The sequence below is a fragment of the Oncorhynchus mykiss genome, chromosome 20 (assembly GCF_013265735.2).
Source record: "Oncorhynchus mykiss isolate Arlee chromosome 20, USDA_OmykA_1.1, whole genome shotgun sequence".
Taxonomy (NCBI): Eukaryota; Metazoa; Chordata; class Actinopteri; order Salmoniformes; family Salmonidae; genus Oncorhynchus; species Oncorhynchus mykiss.
The window spans coordinates 5,352,121-5,372,604 of NC_048584.1; the positions used below are offsets into that span (position 1 = coordinate 5,352,121).

The window sequence follows — 20,484 nt, forward strand, 5'->3', positions numbered from 1 at the left end:
TCATTGTCTTGTTGGAAGACAAATCTCCGTCCCAGTCTCAGGTCTTTTGCAGACTCCATCAGGTTTTCTTCCAGAATGGTCCTGTATTTGGCTCCATCCATCTTCCCATCAATTTTAACCATCTTCCCTGTCCCTGCTGAAGAAAAGCAGGCCCAAACCATGATGCTGCCACCACCATGTTTGACAGTGGGGATGGTGTGTTCAGGGTGATGAGCTGTGTTGCTTTTACGCCAAACATAACGTTTTGCATTGTTGCCAAAAAGTTCAATTTTGGTTTCATCTGACCAGAGCACCTTCTTCCACATGTTTGGTGTGTCTCCCAGGTGGCTTGTGGCAAACTTTAAACGACACTTTTTATGGATATCTTTAAGAAATGGATTTCTTCTTGCCACTCTTCCATAAAGGCCAGATTTGTGCAATATACGACTGATTGTTGTCCTATGGACAGAGTCTCCCACCTCAGCTGTAGATCTCTGCAGTTCATCCAGAGTGATCATGGGCCTCTTGGCTGCATCTCTGATCAGTCTTCTCCTTGTATGAGCTGAAAGTTTAGAGGGAAGGCCAGGTCTTGGTAGATTTGCAGTTATCTGATACTCCTTCCATTTCAATATTATCGCTTGCACAGTGCTCCTTGGGATGTTTAAAGCTTGGGAAATCTTTTTGTATCCAAATCCGGCTTTAAACTTCTTCACAACAGTATCTCGGACCTGCCTGGTGTGTTCCTTGTTCTTCATGATGCTCTCTGGGCTTTTAACGGACCTCTGAGACTATCACAGTGCAGGTGCATTTATACGGAGACTTGATTACACACAGGTGGATTGTATTTATCATCATTAGTCATTTAGGTCAACATTGGATCATTCAGAGAAGGGACTGAATAATTTTGCACGCCCAATTTTTCAGTTTTTGATTTGTTAAAAAAGTTTGAAATATCCAATAAATGTCGTTCCACTTCATAATTGTGTCCCACTTGTTGTTGATTCTTCACAAAAAAATACAGTTTTATATTTTTATGTTTGAAGCCTGAAATGTGGCAAAAGGTCGCAAAGTTCAAGGGGGCCGAATACTTTCGCAAGGCACTGTATACAAATAAATCACTATGGAAATCTAGGCTATTTAGAAAATGTGCAATGTCAGTGGTGGTGTGAGTGGTTATTTCAACTAGAATCATGGGTGATTGAGCCTTGGACAAGATAAACAATATTGTAGAAAGCTGACTAGAAATCTCATTCTATATGTTCTTTAGCTTTTTTCGACCACATTTTGATAGGTTGTCGCCTCAATCTATAAACACCCCATAACAGAGCAAAAACGGGTTTTTAGACATTTTAGCTAATTTATTAAAAATAAACTGATATCACATTTACATACAGTACCAGTCAAAAGTGTGGACACACCTACTCATTCCAGAGTTTCTTTATTTTGACTATTGTCTACATTGTAGAATAACAGTGAAGACAAACTAGTACACTGGAACACGTCTAGCTACAGCCTGGTACGCTGGAACACGCCTAGCTACAGCCTGGTACGCTGGAACAAGTCTAGCTACAGCCTGGAACACGTCTAGCTACAGCCAGGTACGCTGGAACACGTCTAGCTACAGCCAGGTACGCTGGAACACGTCTAGCTACAGCCTGGAACACATCTAGCTACAGCAGGGTACGCTGGAACGTGTCTAGCTACAGCCAGGTACGCTGGAACACGTCTAGCTACAGCCTGGTACGCTGGAACAAGTCTAGCTACAGCCAGGTACGCTGGAACACGTCTAGCTACAGCCAGGTACGCTGGAACACGTCTAGCTACACCCTGGAACACATCTAGCTACAGCAGGGTACGCTGGAACGTGTCTAGCTACAGCGAGGTACGCTGGTACACGTCTAGCTACAGCCTGGAATGTGTCTAGCTACAGCCTGGAACGCGTCTAGCTACAGCCTGGAACGCGTCTAGCTACAGCCTGGAACGCGTCTAGCTACAGCCTGGAACGCGTCTAGCTACAGCCTGGAACGCGTCTAGCTACAGCCTGGAACGCGTCTAGCTACAGCCTGGAACACGTCTAGCTACAGCCTGGAACACGTCTAGCTACAGCCTGGAACACGTCTAGCTACAGCCAGGTACGCTGGAACACGTCTAGCTACAGCCAGGTACGCTGGAACACGTCTAGCTACAGCCAGGTATGCTGGAACATGTCTAGCTACAGCCAGGTATGCTGGAACATGTCTAGCTACAGCCTGGAACAAGTCTAGCTACACCCTGGAACACATCTAGCTACAGCCTGGTACGCTGGAACGCGTCTAGCTACAGCCTGGAACACGTCTAGCTACAGCCTGGAACATGTCTAGCTACAGCCTGGAACGCGTCTAGCTACAGCCTGGAACGCTGGAAAACGTCTAGCTACAGCCTGGAACGTGTCTAGCTACAGCCTGGAACGCTGGAAAACGTCTAGCTACAGCCTGGAACGCTGGAAAACGTCTAGCTACAGCCTGGAACGCTGGAAAACGTCTAGCTACAGCCTGGAACACTTCCAACTAAAGCCTGGAACGCGTCTAGCTACAGCCTGGAACACGTCTAGCTACAGCCTGGAACACGTCTAGCTACAGCCTGGAAGGTGTCTAGCTACAGCCTGGAACATGTCTAGCTACAGCCTGGTACGCTGGAACACGTCTAGCTACAGCCTGGAACATGTCTAGCTACAGCCTGGAAAACATCTAGCTACAGCCTGGAATACATCTAGCTACAGCCTGGAATGCTGGAACACGTCTAGCTACAGCCTGGAATACGTCTAGCTACTTCTTTCCGTAAGAAATATTATAGTTTGATTACATTTTAGGGTATCTGAGGAGTTAATAGAAATGTATTTTCACTTGTTGAAACCAAGTTTAGGGGTAGAGTTTCGGATTCCTTTCTCTGCAAGTTGAATGAGTGGATTACTCATCGATGGTGCCAACTAAACAGACCTTTTGGGATATAAAGAAGGATTTTATCTAACAAAACGACACTACATGTTATAGCTGGGACCCTTTGGATGACAAATCAGAAGAAGAGTTTCAAAAAGTGAATATTTAATCACTATTTGTGAATGCATGAAACCTGTGCCGGTGGAAAAATATTTTTATGTGGGGCGCCGTCCTCAAACAATCGCATGGCATGTTTTCACTGTAATAGCTACTGTATATTGAACAGTGCAGTTAGATTAACAAGAATTTAAGCTTTCAACCGATATAAGACACTTATATGTACCTAAATGTTTAATATCCATCATTTTTATTATTATTTATTAGAATTGCGCCCCCTCCAGTTTCACCGGAAGTTGTCCCGCTAGTGGGACGCCTTGCCCTAAGTTAAAAGGGTACACTCGGTATGTATTTTCAGAATTTTTAAAACAGGTTGTAAGTAAATCTTTCATTTTATATGCACTTTTCTTGAAAATTAGGGCAGCATACATTAGAAATGTTTAAACTTTGATTTTTGACTTAATTTGTACACATGCACAATACAATATCAGTTCTCTGTTTGACAGGTAGTATGGAGCTGCGGCTCAAAGTATTTTTTCTTCATACTATGAAATGCATTCTCAATGAATTTGGTCATGTTTTTTCCCCTGTTCAGAGAAATTAGTCATTGAATTTTAGGTTTATGTCCCATACAACATCCTGATATTACCAGGTTCTGACCACTAGACAGTGCTGTTCCTGCCATTAGGCTTAATTTCTCAGACATCCAATTACATTTCAACAAAATAATGTTGCAGGAATGCTAAGCTTAAAGGTGTCTAACTCCAGAAACAATTTCAGAACAATCTGAGATGGTGGGTGTCATGAAATGACCCAGAAACTATGTCAATGAGAGAGTGTACGTGTTTGTGTGTGTGCGCATGAGTGAGTAGGAAGCGGTGGTCAGTGTCCCAGGAAGTGTTTGTGCGGCTTAAGTGAAGGAACCCCGCCTCCCCTCTCGTCAAACACTGGGAGAGAGTCCTGACAGACACATGCGCCACACACACACACACAAAAAGGCCACAAGAGATAGCGATGCAGTGTCCACACACACAATGTACCACTACCATTCGAATGTTACTTATTCAAATTGAATAGATACAACTCAAATGAGGAATAGGATGAAAAGCATGTCCCAGTCTTTCAGGGCTCAATGAGGAAGTGGACATGACTGACTGCTAATCAAAGTTCCTCCTCTTGCTAATCCCATTGAACACCATGCTAATATGACCAGATGGAAAGTCAATACACTGACCCCGAGCAACCTGGCTGACTAAGTCTCTCATAACAATATGTAGTCATTTTACATAGATAAGGTTTAGTGGCTTGTCCATTTTCAGATGTCAGGTTGACTACCCTGTCCTCTTGTCCTTGTGTGATCTAAGACGTTTTCATGGTGTGTGTGTGTGTGTTAGAGAGGGCCTGAGTATTGAGGACGGTGAGTGCTGTAGGCAGTGTGGCGCTATGCTCGGGTTACAGTCTCATGTGGGACTGGTCTAAACAGGCCAGATGAAAGCTCACTCCCCCTGCACAATAAAATCTCAGCATCTCTGTTGATTTCCTGTCTCTCCAACATCCGATCCTCAAAAACCAATAAATAGTGAAGCTAAATAGTTTGATGCAAAATATGCCAACAACTGCAGGACACAGGTAACATTGCAATTATATCATTCCATTCCCGCCATCAGCCTCTACGGATGATCAGACCGCATGGCACAGGAACATTTTCTCTGCTAATGAAGACAACTTTTTCTGAGGAGCAGAAACCACTCGGAGCTCAGGGTTCTTCCTCTTACCTCGAACGTTCCAAAAAAGACAAAGCAGGACTGTGGTGTATCCAAGATGCCCACACAACCAAAATCTCAGAGCCTTATACAAGACCTTAGAAACGGTCCACCATAACTCTAGTAGTAGGCTGTTTAGGCCAACATGCTTAGACTCAAAATACTGCAACAGGCCAATACTCTGATACCTTGAGCGCCAGACCGTTTCTGCAATGTTTGGCATGGCAATGACAAAGGAGTTGGCTATACCAAAAAAACAGGCTAATATTCTGAGGCAAAGCAGACAACAGCACAGCCAAAACAAATGTGCTTTAGCAAGCACCAACACTACACCACACAGTCAATTGAAACAGCAGAGAGAAGGTTGAGGACGTACAATAGGGGTACTTACTGGCTGGCGAGGGCGTGCTGTAGCTACTCAGGGGCAGGCCGGGGGGAGAGAGCCCCCCCAGCATGTGGGGGAAGAAGTAGGAGTAGTGGGGCATGGGGAAGCCGTTGAGGTGTGGGCCCGGGACCGGGTTGCCCTTCCCAGCCATTTTGGGTTCAATCCAGCGCCACCGATGATGACACCCCAAACACTGTGGCCATACAGGGCTCAGAATGGTGTCAGTGTGGGTAATGGAGTGGTTTTAGCCCCCATATGGGCGATGGACATGCGTGGTATTCCAGTGGCGTTGTGACTGGAGAAATGCCTTCTGAATTAGGCACCTGGAGTTGTAGTCTTTTGGAGTTGTAGTCTCTTGGAGTTGTAGTCTTCCCCAAAGTTGCCGCCTGTTTGTTACCTCCTTTGACTGATGGCGAGGAGAGGTGCAGGATAGTGGTCATGAAGGAGGTTTTGAACCTTCACAGGCAGGGTATAACAGGTCTTCTGTGGAGTCGGTTCCAGACATGGGGAATACGTAGAGATATGACGACTATGAAAGAGTCCTCTCTGGTATAGCGCTAACCGTTCAGTGTCTCGACTCTCTCTTTGAGTGTCCTTCAATCTTCACCTAGAGAGAAAGATAATTAAAAATGTTGAATCCCCTTTGGGACAATATCATAGATACCACAAACACACTTTAAAAAACATTACATGTCAGCTCTCGCATCTACCTGCAAAAGAAGCTATGGTCGAAAGGTCAACTGCAACACACAAACACAGCGAGAGAGAGAGAGGAGCGAGAGAGATAATTATATAAAGAAAATATATATTTTCCCTCTATTTAAAAAGGGAAAAACATGCATCTATGTGACGCTAATTACTGGAAATGTCGAGTCTGAAATGGTAAAAAAACGAATTATCTTATGGAGCATTAAAAGCCATGAACAGCATGCAATGGGTATGTGATAGCTCGACCAGTACACACACACTCATTACCAAGGCTAGAGTGAAAACCCTGGGGGAATGTCACCGAGACATAAATGAAACAAAAGAAAACGTAGCTAATTATGACTATCGTTAGTCCCGGATGTCTTTCACAAACACGCACAGTCGAAGCCATAGAGCAGGTGCGCACACACACACACACACACACACACTCGTCACTTGAGTCCGTATACATCATGTAATGTAAGAATGAAGATCCAATGTTACCAACATTAGACAAACAGAATACAATACACTCAATTCTAGCCCATTTTTAGGCGAGTCTCTAGCTACAGCCTGGTACACTGGGAACATTGTCTAGCTCCAGCAGGCCTCTGTATAATTCATGGAGACCATTTGATCATTTTTTCAGCGTAATGATCTCGTTATGAGTCAGGGGTCTTAACACAAACGGGGCAACGGCGTAAGAAACCTTGACAACGGGGGACACACAACCACCTAAGCAAGATGTGGCGTGTGGTAAAAAATGATTGCTCTAGCGAGCATTACACATGAATGAAGCAAGGAGGAAAGTATTTTTTTTGTGTGTAGACTAACAGTGAAATGCTTACTTAACGGCCCTTCCCAACAAGAAAATAGAAAATTAAACACATAAATACACAATGAGTAACGATAACTTGGCTATATACACGGGGTACTAGTACCAAGTCGATGTGCAGGGGTGCAAAATAATTGAGGTAGATATTAGAGTCGACCGATTAAATCGGAATGGCCGAGTAATTAGGGTCGGTTTCAAGTTTTCATAACAATCAGTATTTTTGGACACCGATTACACTGCACTCCACGAGGAGACTGTGGCAGGCTGACTAGCTGTTAAGCAAGTGCAGCAAGGAGCCATGGTAAGTTGCTAGCTAGCATTAAACTTATCTTATAAAGAAACAACCAATCTTAACATAATCACTAGTTAACTACACATGGTTGATGATATTACTAGCTTGTCCTGCATTGCATATAATCGGTGCGGTGCCTGTTAACATTGAAGCACAGCCTACTTCGCCAAAGGGGTGATTTAACTAGCGCATTCGTGAAAAAAAAGTTGTTTATGGTTAGGTACACATTGGTGCAACATCAATGCCTTTCTTAAAATCAATTCACAAGTATATATTTTTAAACCTGCATATGTAGTTAATAATGCCTGCTAACATGAATTTATTTTAACTAGGGAAATTGTGTCACTTCTCTTGCGTTCTGTGCAACAGAGTCAGGGTATATGCAGCAGTTTGGGCCGCCTGGCTCGTAGCGAACTGTGTGAAGACCATTTCTTCCTAACAAAGACCGTAATTCATTTGCCAGAATTGTACATAATGACATAAATATGTATTGCGTATTTCACTGAAAGAATAAACTTGTTTTTCTTCTTGAAAATATAGTTTCCGGATTTGACCATATTAATGACCTAAGGCTCATATTTCTGTGTGTTATTATATTATAATTAAGTCTATGATTTGATAGAGCAGTCTGACTGAGCGGTGGTAGGCAGCAGCAGGCTCATAAGCATTCACTCAAACAGCACTTAACTAGCAGCTCTTCGCTGTGCTTCAAGCATTGCAGTTTATGACTTCAAGCCTATCAACTCCCGAGATTAGGCTGGCAATTCTATAGTGCCTATAAGAACATCCAATAGTCAAAGGTATATGAAATACAAATGGTAGAGAGAGAGAGAGAGAAATAGTCCTATAATTCCTATAATAACTACAACATAAAACTTCTTACCTATTGAAGACACATGTTAAAAGGAATTAATTTGATATATCGCCCAGTCTATAGTTAGAGATTAAGTGACTAGGCAACAGGATAGTCACTTAAGATGAACTCTTGGATAACATTTGTATGTCTCGGTGTCCAGTATGAAGGAAGTTCAGGGTGGCTTTGCAGACCAATGAGAACTAGCGTTAGCGCAACGGCTGGAAGTCTGTCTCGCAGACATGGTCTATATGGGGCCCTGGTGTGTCCGTCTCTCCATCAGGCTGAGAGCATGGCTTTTTTTGTCTCTCATCCTTCTATTAGCTGCCTTATTTTTATTGATCGGGGGCCAAAGTGCTCTCCAAATCACCCTGTAATATGGCTGGGCAGCCGGATACACAAGGATACCACAAACACAGACACACACAGGACACACTGACAAACAAAAAGGAGGCCACTGCACAAGGGGTGTATTTGCATTAGCTAAAGAGCTTTCACGAACATCTTTAAAAAGCCCAAGGGTGCTGGTCTTTGTTTTATTTCACTTTTAAAACCTCCCTACTACTACCCACCTGTAAAACTGTTGTTTTGAGTCATATTAAGAGGACACAGGCTTCATAACAGCCAAGGTTCAGTTACGTATTGGTCCGTTTCAGATGTCAAAGCAAATCAGATAACCATGATATGTGCAGGCTCACACACACACACACACACACGAAAATGCATTAACATCCCCTATAATACATTGACTGAAAAACCTTACAGGACTGCATATTAAGATGTGGTGGCTATAATCTGTAGGTTGTGTTACAACAAGGTGCTAACTGAGGCCAGGGGAAAGGTTGCAGGCTGAAAATTGGCAAATTGCTAAGTAGTCTATCACAAAGCCATCTGGCACGCATGTCAGCTCAGCTGACCATTTTGAAACATAAGTTACGTGACCTTACAACAGACCCCTTGTACGGAAATACAGATGCGGACTGGAAATCCATATTGCACTGCATATTTAGATACAGTAACTTAGCACATTGTTGATACACAACCAATAGCCTAACTGAGGCCAGAGTAAAAGATTGCAGGCTGAAAATTGGTCCATTGCCAATGTATTCAATCACCAAGCCATCTGGCATGTACATAATATAATTTAATACAAATTTAGCAGACTCTTTAATCGAAAACGACTTAGTCATATGTGCATACAGTTTTTACATATAGGTGGTCCCGGGAATAACACCCACTATACTGGTGTTGTAAGAGCCATGTTCCACCAACTGAGCTACATACGACCACGTCACCTACGCCGGCCATTTTGAAACACAAGCTACTTGACCTTTAAAAACAGTCTCATTGTACAGAGAACAGATCTCACATCTAGCTTATCTCACTGCATTCGAGAGATCTCCTTTTCTTTCTCTGCATGTTAAGTTGTGGAAACCTGGGAGAGAGATTGGTCTACAATTCACTTAAAGGTAACATAAGGTATTAGTGTTGCACAGTATACCGAAACTTCTGTACTTTTCGATACAAAAAAGTAACTGTTTGGTACTAGAATTTTTGATATGTTCGATACTTTTATTTTAATTTGTTTAATTTCATACTTTTTACCCCTTGGATATCACAAAATTGGTTAGAAAAATTGGTAGTTACAGTCTTGTCCTATCACAGCAACTCCCGTATGGACTCAGGAGAGGCGGAGGTCGAGAGCCAAGAGTCCTCCGAAACACAAGCCTGCCAAGCTGCACTGCTTCGTGACACACTGCTTGCTTAACCTGGAAGCAAGCCTGCCAGCCGCACCAATGTGTTGGAGGAAACAACTGGCGACTGAAGTCGGCGTGCATGCGCCCGGCCTGCCACAGGAGTCGCCGCTAGAGTGCGATGGAACAAGGACATCCTGGTTGGCCAAACCCTCCCCTAACCCGGATGACGCTGGGCCAATTTTGCGCCGTCTCATGGTTCTCCAGGTCACAGCTAGCTGCGACAGCCTGGGATCGAACCCAGATCTATAGTGGCGCCTCAAGCCCTGCGATGCAGTGCCTTAGACAGCTGCGCCACTCGGGAGATGTTTGGTACTTCTGTCAAACGTGTCTCACGTGATTGAGAGGACCAATTCTGTGTCAGCGCAGCACCTTTATAGCATGAAGAGCAATGTGCCTGCTCCACTTCATTGCTAGAGCTGTCTGGGCAGCATTGGCTCCCCACTCATGTTGCACCAGAAGTTTACACACTTGAATACTGCAACACGTTATGTAGAAATGTTGAAACTGTTTATTACTGTTCGCAAAACAATGTCCATACAGGCCAGAACACTTTTGTGCAATATGATACCGGTAGCGTCCAGGTTTGTAGGTTAACTTTCCTTGCTAGCTTACAGTTGATTTCCCTACCCTAGTAATTTGTTTGTGATAATATGCTAACCATAAAGAAAAATATTCTGATTTCAAAGCAGATAGTCACCAAAAACTTGATTAATTCACTTAGACTCCCTAGCCACCAAAACCTCCTTCATTACTTCAACTCCTGTCTGGTTTCCTCCATAGCCAAAGTCAGATTCCACAGCCACATTCTGAATGACATCCATTTCTTAGAGAAAGCACACACTTTTATAAAAAGAGATTGCTTCTAGTATGCAAACGTTGTTTATCAGTACAATAAAATAAGTGTTAAATGGAAGGGATTGTTTGTCATCTGTAGCCCCTTGAAATCAGCTAAAACAAGCTCAATAACAATGCATGCACACACTGCTTTTGAATAATATGCATTCACCTTCATTGTGAGTAGACCTAGGCTACATCTGGATTTACAATTCAAATAAATTACCATTGTTGTTTTGTAGTTACCAAAGTTTTACTTATCTTCATCTAAGTCACAACAGTAGACAAACACAGTCTGCTTAAACTAATAACAAACAATTCTACATGTTCATGTCTTTATTGAACAGACTGTAAACATTTAGTGCAGGGTGCAAAAAGTGTGTGAACCCTTGGAAATAATAACTGGTTGACCATCCTTGACCATCCATTTTCTGTAGTTGCGGATCAGACCTGCACAACGGCCAGGAGGAATGTTGGACCATTCATCTTTACAAAACTGTTTCAGTTCAGCAATATTATTGGGATGTCTGGTGTGAACCACTCGAGGTCATGCAACAGCATCTCAAATCGGGTTGAGGTTAAGACTCTGACTGGGCCACTCTATTTTCTTCTGTTAAAGCCATTTTGTTGTTGATTTACTTCTGTGTTTAGGGTCGTTGTCCTGTTGCATCACCCAACTTCTGTTGAGCTTCAATAGGCAGACAGATAGCATTACATTCTCCTGCAAAACGTCTTGATAAACTTGGGAATTTTTTTTCCCGTCGATGATAGCAAGCTGTCCAGGCCCTGAGGCAGCAAAGTAGCCCCAAACCATGATGCTCCCTCCACCATAGTTTACTGTTGGGTTGCAGTTGATGTTGGTGTGCTGAGCCTTTTATTCTCCTCACATAGGGTTGTGTGTTCCTTCCAAACAACTCAAATTTTGTTTAATCTGTCCACAGAATATTTTGCCAGGAGCGATGTGGAACATCCAGGTGCTCTTTTGCGAACTTAAGACGTGCAGGAATTATCTTTTTGGACAGCAGTGGCTTTTTCCGTGGTGTCCTCCCATGAACACCATTCCTGTTTAGTGTTTTTTTACGTATCGTAGACTCGTCAACAGAGATGTTAGCATGTTCCAGAGATTAGTTTAGCCTTTAGTTGACACTCTAGGAATCTTCTTAACCTCATTGATCATTCTGCGCTGTGCTCTTGCAGTCATATTTGCAGGACGGCCACTCCTAGGGAGAGTAGCAACAGTGCTGAACTTTCTCCATTTATAGACAATGTCTTACCGTGGACTGATGAACATCAATGCTTTCAGAGATACTTTTAACCATATCCAGATTAATGCAAGGCAACAACTCTTAATCTTAGTTCTTCTGAGATCTCTTTTGTTTGAGGCACGGTTCACATCAGGCAATGCTTCTTGTGAATAGCAAACTCAAATTTTGTGAGTGTTTTTTTAGGGCAGGGCAGCTCTAACCAACATCTCCAATCTCGTCTCATTGTTTGGACTCCAGGTTAGCTGACTCCTGACTCCAATTAGCTATTGCAGAAGTCATTAGCCTAGGGGTTCACATACTTTTTCCAACCTACACTGTGAATGGTTAAATGAAGTATTCAATATAGACAAGAAAAATAAAATAATTTGTGTGTCATTAGTTTAAACACACTGTGTTTGCCTATTGTTGTGACTTCGATGAAGACCAGATAAAATGTTTTGACCAATTTATGCAGAAATCCAGGTAAACCAGATCACTAACTGTTAAGGTCAATTTTCTCAAAAGTGGGGTGACAAGTTTATCAACTTTCAAAGCAGAATTACTTTCCGATTGTTCCTCAACTGCAGTGTATGACATACAATTTTCTAGCTCTGAGTCTGTACTCAAACACATGGTAAAATCCCTGAACAGTTTCCTTCCTTGTCGGCAAATGAGTTAGGAACAACGTCTGCATCTTTGCAGTGACGGTGTATTGATACACCATCCAAAATGTAATTAATAACTTCACGGAAGGTATTAATTAAAGGGATATTCAATGTCTGCTTTTTATCTTTTTTTTTAACCCAGCTACCAATAGTTGCCCTTCTTTGCGAGGCATTTGAATACCTCCCTGGTCTTTGTGGTTTAATCGGTGTTTGAAAATTCACTGCTCAACTGAAGGACCCTACAGTTAATTGTATATGTGTGGGGTACAGAGATAAGGGTAGTCATAAAAAAAAAAAGATGTTGAACACTATTATTGCATACAGAGTGAGTCCATGTAACTTATGTGACTTAATATGGAGTAGGTCCCCCATTTGCTGCTGTAACAGTCTCCACTCTTCTGGAAAGGCTTTCCACTAGATGTCAGAACATTGTTGCAGGGTCTTTCTTCCATTCAGCCACAAGAGCATTAGTGAGATTGGGCAATGATGTTGGGTGATTTAAGCCTGGCTCACAGTGGGCGTTCCAATTCATCCCAAAGGTGTTCGATGAGGTGAGGGCATGGCTCTGTGCAGGCCAGTCAAGTTCTTCTACAATGATCTCGACAAACCATTGCTGCATGGACCTCGCTTTGTGCACGGGGGCATTGCCATGCTAAAACAGGAAAGGGCCTTCCCCACAAAACAAACATTATGGGTCACTCCTTGTGCCTGTGCTCCACTGACATAGCTGAGCAGGGGAGTAAGTGTGTGTGTGTGTGTGTGGAGAATGCAGGTCGGAGGTTATGTTATGTAGTAGCAGGAGCCAGTGACTAATAGGATCTGACAGCCGATGATGAATTAATAATCGAAAAGCTCCAATGGGCGGAAGGGTTTAAGGGTGGACTGCACTCGTAACGTCTGCAGGGAATGGCAAAAGCATACATGCGCGCACACACACTCTCTCACTCTCCCTCGCACATGCATGAACGCACAGACAAATCAAAAAGGTCAAAGGCAGGGAACAAACAAACACGAGCTGCCCCGGTCAAATGTAAGTGCTGTTATTGTGAAATGGAAACGTCTAGGAGCAACAACAGTTCAGCCACAAAGAGGTAGGCCACACAAGCTCACAGAACGGACCACTGTGTGCTGAAGCGTGTAAAAATTGTCTGTTCTCGGTTGCAGCACTCACTACTGAGTTCCAAACTGCCTCTGGAAGAAAAGTCAGCATAATATCTGTTCGTCGGGATCTTCGTGAAATGGGTTACCATGGCCGAGCAGCCGCTCACAAGCCTAAGATCACCATGCACAATACCAAGCATCAGCTGAAGTGGTGTAAAGCTTGCCGCCATTGGACTCTGGAGCAGTGGAAACGCACGCGTTCTCTGGAGTGATGGATCACGCTTCACCATCTGGCAGTTCAAAAAATTAATCTGGGTTTGGTGGATGCCAGGAGAACACTACCTGCTCCAACGCATAGCACCAACTGTAAAGTTTGTTGGAGGAATAACCTAGAGTGAGTGAGAAAAAGAAAAAGACAATTCTTGAACAAGGGGTGAGACATTCTCAATAATTTGTAAATAAAGCCAGTTTATTATTTAGAACGATTTATTTCTGGAGGAAACTTGATTTATCAGACATCACTTGCTTATACTTTGTCAACAAGATGGCATAGCAGTCTTTTGTCCTCGTCTTGTCCCGTGTGTGTGTGTGTGTGTGTGTGTGTGTGTGTGTGTGTGTGTGTGTGTGTGTGTGTGTGTGTGTGTGTGTGTGTGTGTATATATATATATTTACAACTTTCTTCGCATACCTTTATATATATTTTTTTATTTTCCATAAACTCATCTTCAAAACACTCTCCTGCAACCCGCCTCAACAATTTATACATAAAAAAAAGTATTATTTACCTCAAATCTGTAATCCTCCATAGAAGCTAGCCAGAAGCTAGCCAGCTTCTTTACTGGCTAATAGTTAGTATTCAGCTAACCACGGTTTGTGCTCATCAGCTATCCATTAGCTCGAAAATCTAAAAATCTGCAGTTTTGTATGGCGCGGCTCGGACTGGAACATTTTTTCTCTCCATGTCCCCGGATTTCAACCGCAAGCTCTGGACATTTATACCTGGATCTCGCAGAAGGCTAGCTGCTATCCGTGTGACTATCGGCTTACGTCGATCCCGGAGCAAACATCAATTATTCCGGAGCTAGCCAGCTGAAGAGTTCCATCAGTCACTCCTGGGCTACAATCACCTATCCGGACCTGTTTTACTGCCAACGCGGAGCCCCACCGGGCCTTCACAACTGGACTACCGACGTTATCTACCCGAGGGAGTTATCCGGCTGGCTCCTCCGTCGCAACGTTACCTGAACGCCCATCTGCGGTCCACTAAATCGTTAGCTGTCTTATCGGCTGCTATCTGAATAGATCTATCGGACATTTGTTTTATTTTTTCTTGGGCCTCTATAACTATATACATTTTTTTGCGAATTGGATTCATCCCCTCTACCACACGGAACCCCACTAATCCTACCGACGGAAACGCACGAGGTGACTAAAAACAGACCTCCAATCCTATGCTAGCTTGCTACCGATGGCCCGGCTAGCTGTCTGAATCGCCGTGACACCAACCAACCTCACAACTCACTGGACCCTTTTGATCACTCAATCTCCTTAATGTCAATATGCCTTGTCCATTGCTGTTCTGGTTAGTGTTTATTGGCTTATTTCATTGTAGAGCCGCTAGTCCTGCTCACTATACCTAATCCAACCTATGCGATGACATCTCCTGGTGTCAATGATGTTTCTAGAGACAATATCTCATCACTCAATACCTAGGTTTACCTCCACTGTATTTTTTATGTTTTTATTTGACCTTTATTTAACTAGGCAAGTCAGTTAAGAACACATTCTTATTTTCAATGACGGCCTAGGAACGGTAGGTGAAATGCCTCGTTCAGGGGCAGAACGACAGATTCACCTTGTCAGCTCGGGGGATCCAATCTTGCAAACCTACAGTTAGCTAGTCCAATGCAATAACGACCTGCCTCTCTCTCGTTGCACTCCACAAGGAGACTGCCTGTTACGCGAATGCAGTAAGCCACGGTAAGTTGCTAGCTAGCATTAAACTTATCTTATAAAAAACAATCAATCATAATCACTAGTTAACTACACATGGTTGATGATATTACTAGATATTATCTAGCGTGCCCTGCGTTGCATATAATCTGACTGAGCATACAAGCATCTAAGTATCTGACTGAGCGGTGGTAGACAGAAGCAGGCACGTAAACATTCATTCAAACAGCACTTTCGGGCGTTTTGCCAGCAGCTCTTCATTGTGTGTCAAGCATTGCGCTGTTTATGACTTCAAGCCTATCAACTCCCGAGATGAGGCTGGTGTAACCGAAGTGAAATGGCTAGTTAGTTAGCGCGCTAATAGCGTTTCAAACGTAACTCCTTCTGAGCCTTGCAGTGGTTGTTTCCCTTGCTCTGCATGGGGGGGGGGGGGGGGGGGGGGGGGGTGGCTGTTGTCGTTGTGTTCCTGGTTCGAGCCCAGGGAGGAGCGACGAGAGGGATGGAAGCTATACTGTTACACTGGCAATACTAAAGTGCCTATAAGAACATCCAATAGTCAAAGGTTAATGAAATACAAATGGTATAGAGGGAAATAGTCCTATAATTCCTATAATAACTACAACCTAAAACTTCTTACCTGGGAATATTGAAGACTCATGTTCAAAGGAACCACCAGCTTTCATATGTTCTCATGTTTTACGCAAGGAACTGAAACATTAGCACATATTGCAATTTTACTTTCTTCTCCAACACTGTTTTTGCATTATTTAAACCAAATTGAACATGTTTCATTATTTACTTAAGGCTAAATTTATATTTTTAGCTTTCTTGGGAACAGGAACAATGGTGGCCCTCTTGAAGCATGTGGGAACAACAGACTGGGATAGAGATTGATTGAATATGTCCGTAAACACACCGGCCAGCTGGTCTGCGCATGCTCTGAGGGCGCGGCTGGGGATGCCGTCTGGGCCTGCAGCCTTGTGAGGGTTGACACGTTTAAAATGTTTTACTCACGTCGGCTGCAGTGAAGGAGAGTCCGCATGTTTTAGTTGCGGGCCATGTCAGTGGCACTGTATTGTCCTCAAAGTGGGCAAAAAAGTTATTTAGTCTGCCTGGGAGCAAGACATCCTGGTCCGTGACGGGGCTGGTTTTCTTTTTGTAATCCTTGATTGACTGTAGACCCTGCCACATACCGCTTGTGTCTGAGCCGTTGACTGGAGATTCTACTTTGTCTCTATACTGACACTTAGCTTGTTTGATTGCCTTGCGGAGGGAATAGTTACACTTAAAATTCGGTCATGTTTCCAGTCACCTTGCCCTGATTAAAAGCAGTGGTTCGGGCTTTCAGTTTCACGCGAATGCTGCCATCAATCCACGGTTTCTGGTTTGGGAATGTTTTAATCGTTGCTATGGGAACGACATCTTCAACGCACGTTCTAATGAACTCGCTCACCGAATCAGCGTATTCGTCAATGTTGTCTGACGCAATACGAAACATATCCCAGTCCACGTGATGGAAGCAGTCTTGGAGTGTGGAATCAGATTGGTCAGACCAGCATTGAACAGACCTCAGCGCGGGAGCTTCTTGTTTTAGTTTCTGTCTGTAGGCAGGGATCAGCAAAATGGAGTCGTGGTCAGCTTTTCCGAAAGGAGGGCGGGGCAGGGCCTTATATGCGTCGCGGAAGTTAGAATAGCAGTGATCCAAGGTTTTTCCAGCCCTGGTTCCGCAATCGATATGCTGATACAATTTAGGGAGTCTTGTTTTCAGATTAGCCTTGTTAAAATCCCCAGCTACAATGAATGCAGCCTCCGGATAAATGGATTCCAGTTTGCAAAGAGTCAAATAAAGTTCGTTCAGAGCCATCGATGTGTCTGCTTGGGGGGGAATATATACGGCTGTGATTATAATCGAAGAGAATTCCCTTGGTAGATAATACGGTCGACTTTGATTGTGAGGAATTCTAAATCAGGTGAACAGAAGGACTTGAGTACCTGTATGTTGTTATGATCACGTCACGTTAACCATGAAACCAGCTGGCTGCACCAACTCCGATAGCGTCTCTCCAGTGAGCCATGTTTCCGTGAAGCAAAGAACGTTACAGTCTCTGATGTCCCTCTGGAATGCTACCCTTGCTCGGATTTCATCAACCTTGTTGTCAAGAGACTGGACATTGGCGAGAAGAATGCTAGGGAGTGGTGCACGATGTGCCCGTCTCCGGAGTCTGACCAGAAGACCGCACCGTTTCCCCCTTTTACGAAGTTGTTTTTTTGGGTCGCCGGCTGGGATCCATTCTGATGTCCTGGGTGAAAGGAAGAACACAGGATCCGCTTCGCGAAAGTCATATTCTTGGTCGTACTGATGGTGAGTTGACGCTGCTCTTATGTTCAGTAGTTCTTCTCGACTGTATGTAATGAAACCTAAGATGACCTGGGGTACCAATGTAAGAAATAACACGTAAAAAAACAAAAAACTGCATAGTTTCCTAGGAACGCGAAGCGAGGCGGCCATCTCTGGCGGCGCCGGAAGTGCTATTCATGGTCATGGTCGAATTTCAGCAAAGAAACCACTACTAAAGGACACCAATAAGACGGACATCAATAAGAAGAGACCTGCTTAGGCCAAGAAACACGTGCAATGGATATTAGACAGGTGGAAATCTGTCCTTTGGTTTGATGAGTCCAAATGTGAGATTTTTGGTTCCAACCTCCGTGTCTTTTTGAGACAGAGTAGGTGAACAGATGATCTCCGCATGTGTGGTTCCCACCGTGAAGCATGGAGGAGGTGGTGTGATGGTGTGGGGGTGCTTTGATGGTGTTTCATTTAGAATTCAAGACACACTTAACCAGCATGGCTACCACAGCATTCTGCAGCAAAACACCTTCCCATCTGGTTTGCACTTAGTGGGACGATCATTTGTTTTTCAACAGGACAATGACCCAACACACCTCCAGGCTGTGTAAGTGCTACTTGACAAAGAAGGCAAGTGATGAGTGCTGCATCAGATGACTTGGCCTTCACAAATCACACAACCTCAACCCAATTGAGATGGTTTGGGTGGAGTTGGACCGCAGAGAAGGAAAAGCAGCCAAAAAGTGCTCAGCATGTGGGAACTCCTTCAAGACTGTTGGAAAAGCATATCAGGTGAAGCTGGATGAAAGAATGCCAAGAGTGTGGAAAGCTGTCATCAAGGCAAAGGGTGGCTACTTTGAAGAATCTAAAATATAATTTGCTTTGTTTAACACTTTTCGTTACTACAAATAAAGAAAAACCCTTGAATGAGAAGGCGTCTAAACTTTTTACTGGTACTGAATGTAAATTAGATATCAGTATTTTATTTTCAATACATTTGCAAAAAAAAACATGGTTTTTACTTGGTCATTATGGGATATTGTGTTAGAAAAAAAATATTAATCCATTTTGAATTCATGCTGTAACGTAACAAAATGTGGAATAAGTCAAGGGGTATGAATACTTTCTGAAGGCACTGTGTTCAACCTGGCTGCGCGTAACACACACCCTAAGGTGTTTGGTCTAAAGAAAATAGAGTCACGATAAGTCTTTCCCGGTCCTTCACGATGACTGTCAGCTCAGGCACAGTGGCAGGTGGGGGCAGCTTTGCACACTGACTGAATCAGCTGCTCTATATAAAAAGACACAGTACAGTGAATATGGCTTGGCAGTTGGCACAAATAGTCCAGCGTGGCTGCGGCAGCAGCACGATGCACTGAAACTTTTATGAGGAGAGGGCTGTGTGGGTGGTTGCAGGAGAAGGTATATACGTAACGGGTGCTTGTCCAGTACACTATGTGTGGAAAGTCATGTCCACAATTACAGTGCACATTTGGCATGTCATGGCAGCATCCCCCAGGACAGTGTTACAGAACATTACCGTACATTATGGGGTCACATAACTTCACTGTACAGTAGCTGAAACAGCTTGGCTAAGGAGGCTAAGGAGGATGAAAAGACACAGGAACAGGGGGGGGCTGGGGCTGAATGGACCCTACTCAGTGACGGTGTGTGGGCGCGTCCACGTGCATGCAACCCAGTAGTGAAGGGAGGCTATAAGATTCTAAGTGAACGGGGTGGTGTGTGAAGCCTGGTGGTTTGGCCAACAAGGCCTCCCCTGATCGCAGGTGACTACACTTGTTAGCAGATAAGGCAGACTGACATTTCTGCCTCCCATTAAAAAGGTTAAGCTTTAATTATCTCAAATGCCAGCAAGCATGCACCTGCAAAAATAGGCCCGGGGATGATCTGTGTGTGTGCGCCTGTGGTGGTGGTCTCCTATCCAGCCCTGCCGTACCACACACACACACACACAGCTGCACTGACAGATCTACGGCCAACGCATGCATGCACACACACCCTGAGCGTGCCATCAGACTAAGCATCTTGCAACCAACCAGTCAGCATCACTGACCTACAGTGATTCTTAGAATTACACCAGCATACTAAGAATCACAAAGCTATATTAAAGAATCCCATGATTGACATCAGAGGAACGTCAGACTCCAATGGCCTAGAGTGAAGAAAACACACCAGCAGTAGATAGAGGCAGCCAAACAGTCTTATGAAATCAAATATGGGCCAGTTCTGCTCTATAAACAGCATTGTTTCTGCCCCATCATCACTATTGTTTCATTTATCACTCTTCGCATCTTTCGAATTAACGGTGATCGAGTAACAAGTTCGGGCAACAGCAGACAAAGGGCTATTTCCTGTGTAAAATGCACACAATGTTACATGCACATTTGACACTGTATTAAAGTGTGGTGTTCAGAAAGAATCACATTGCATGAGAAATGATACACAGATACTGATACACAGTCAAATCATACACACACAGATACTGATACAGTCAAACCGTACACACACAGATACTGATACACAATCAAATCGTACACACACAGCCGTACACGCAGCCCCATATATCCACTCTTCGAGAGACAAAGGGCCATAGATCATCAGCTTGCGCCTGTGCCATGGCGTCGGGCTCCTTGTGTCCAGGTTTTTCCTTTGCATCATTTCTGCCTTTCTCTGTGAGAAAACATGCACGGCTGGCCCCGCTGTTTACACAGCTGGTCGCGTGGAAAGGATTGC

General features: G+C 43.9%; 1 protein-coding gene across 2 annotated transcripts in view; it reads right to left on the bottom strand.

The window, feature by feature from the left end:
• The window catches only part of LOC110498837 (retinoic acid receptor alpha), a 164,180-nt gene that overhangs the window by 123,199 nt on the left and 20,497 nt on the right, over positions 1-20,484 (bottom strand). For both annotated transcript variants that reach the window (XM_021575487.2, XM_036955628.1), the window contains exon 2: positions 5,166-5,766. In XM_021575487.2, coding sequence (XP_021431162.2) covers positions 5,166-5,310 — 145 coding nt within the window. In that variant the 5' untranslated portion in view covers positions 5,311-5,766. The remainder of the gene's footprint in view (positions 1-5,165; positions 5,767-20,484) is intronic.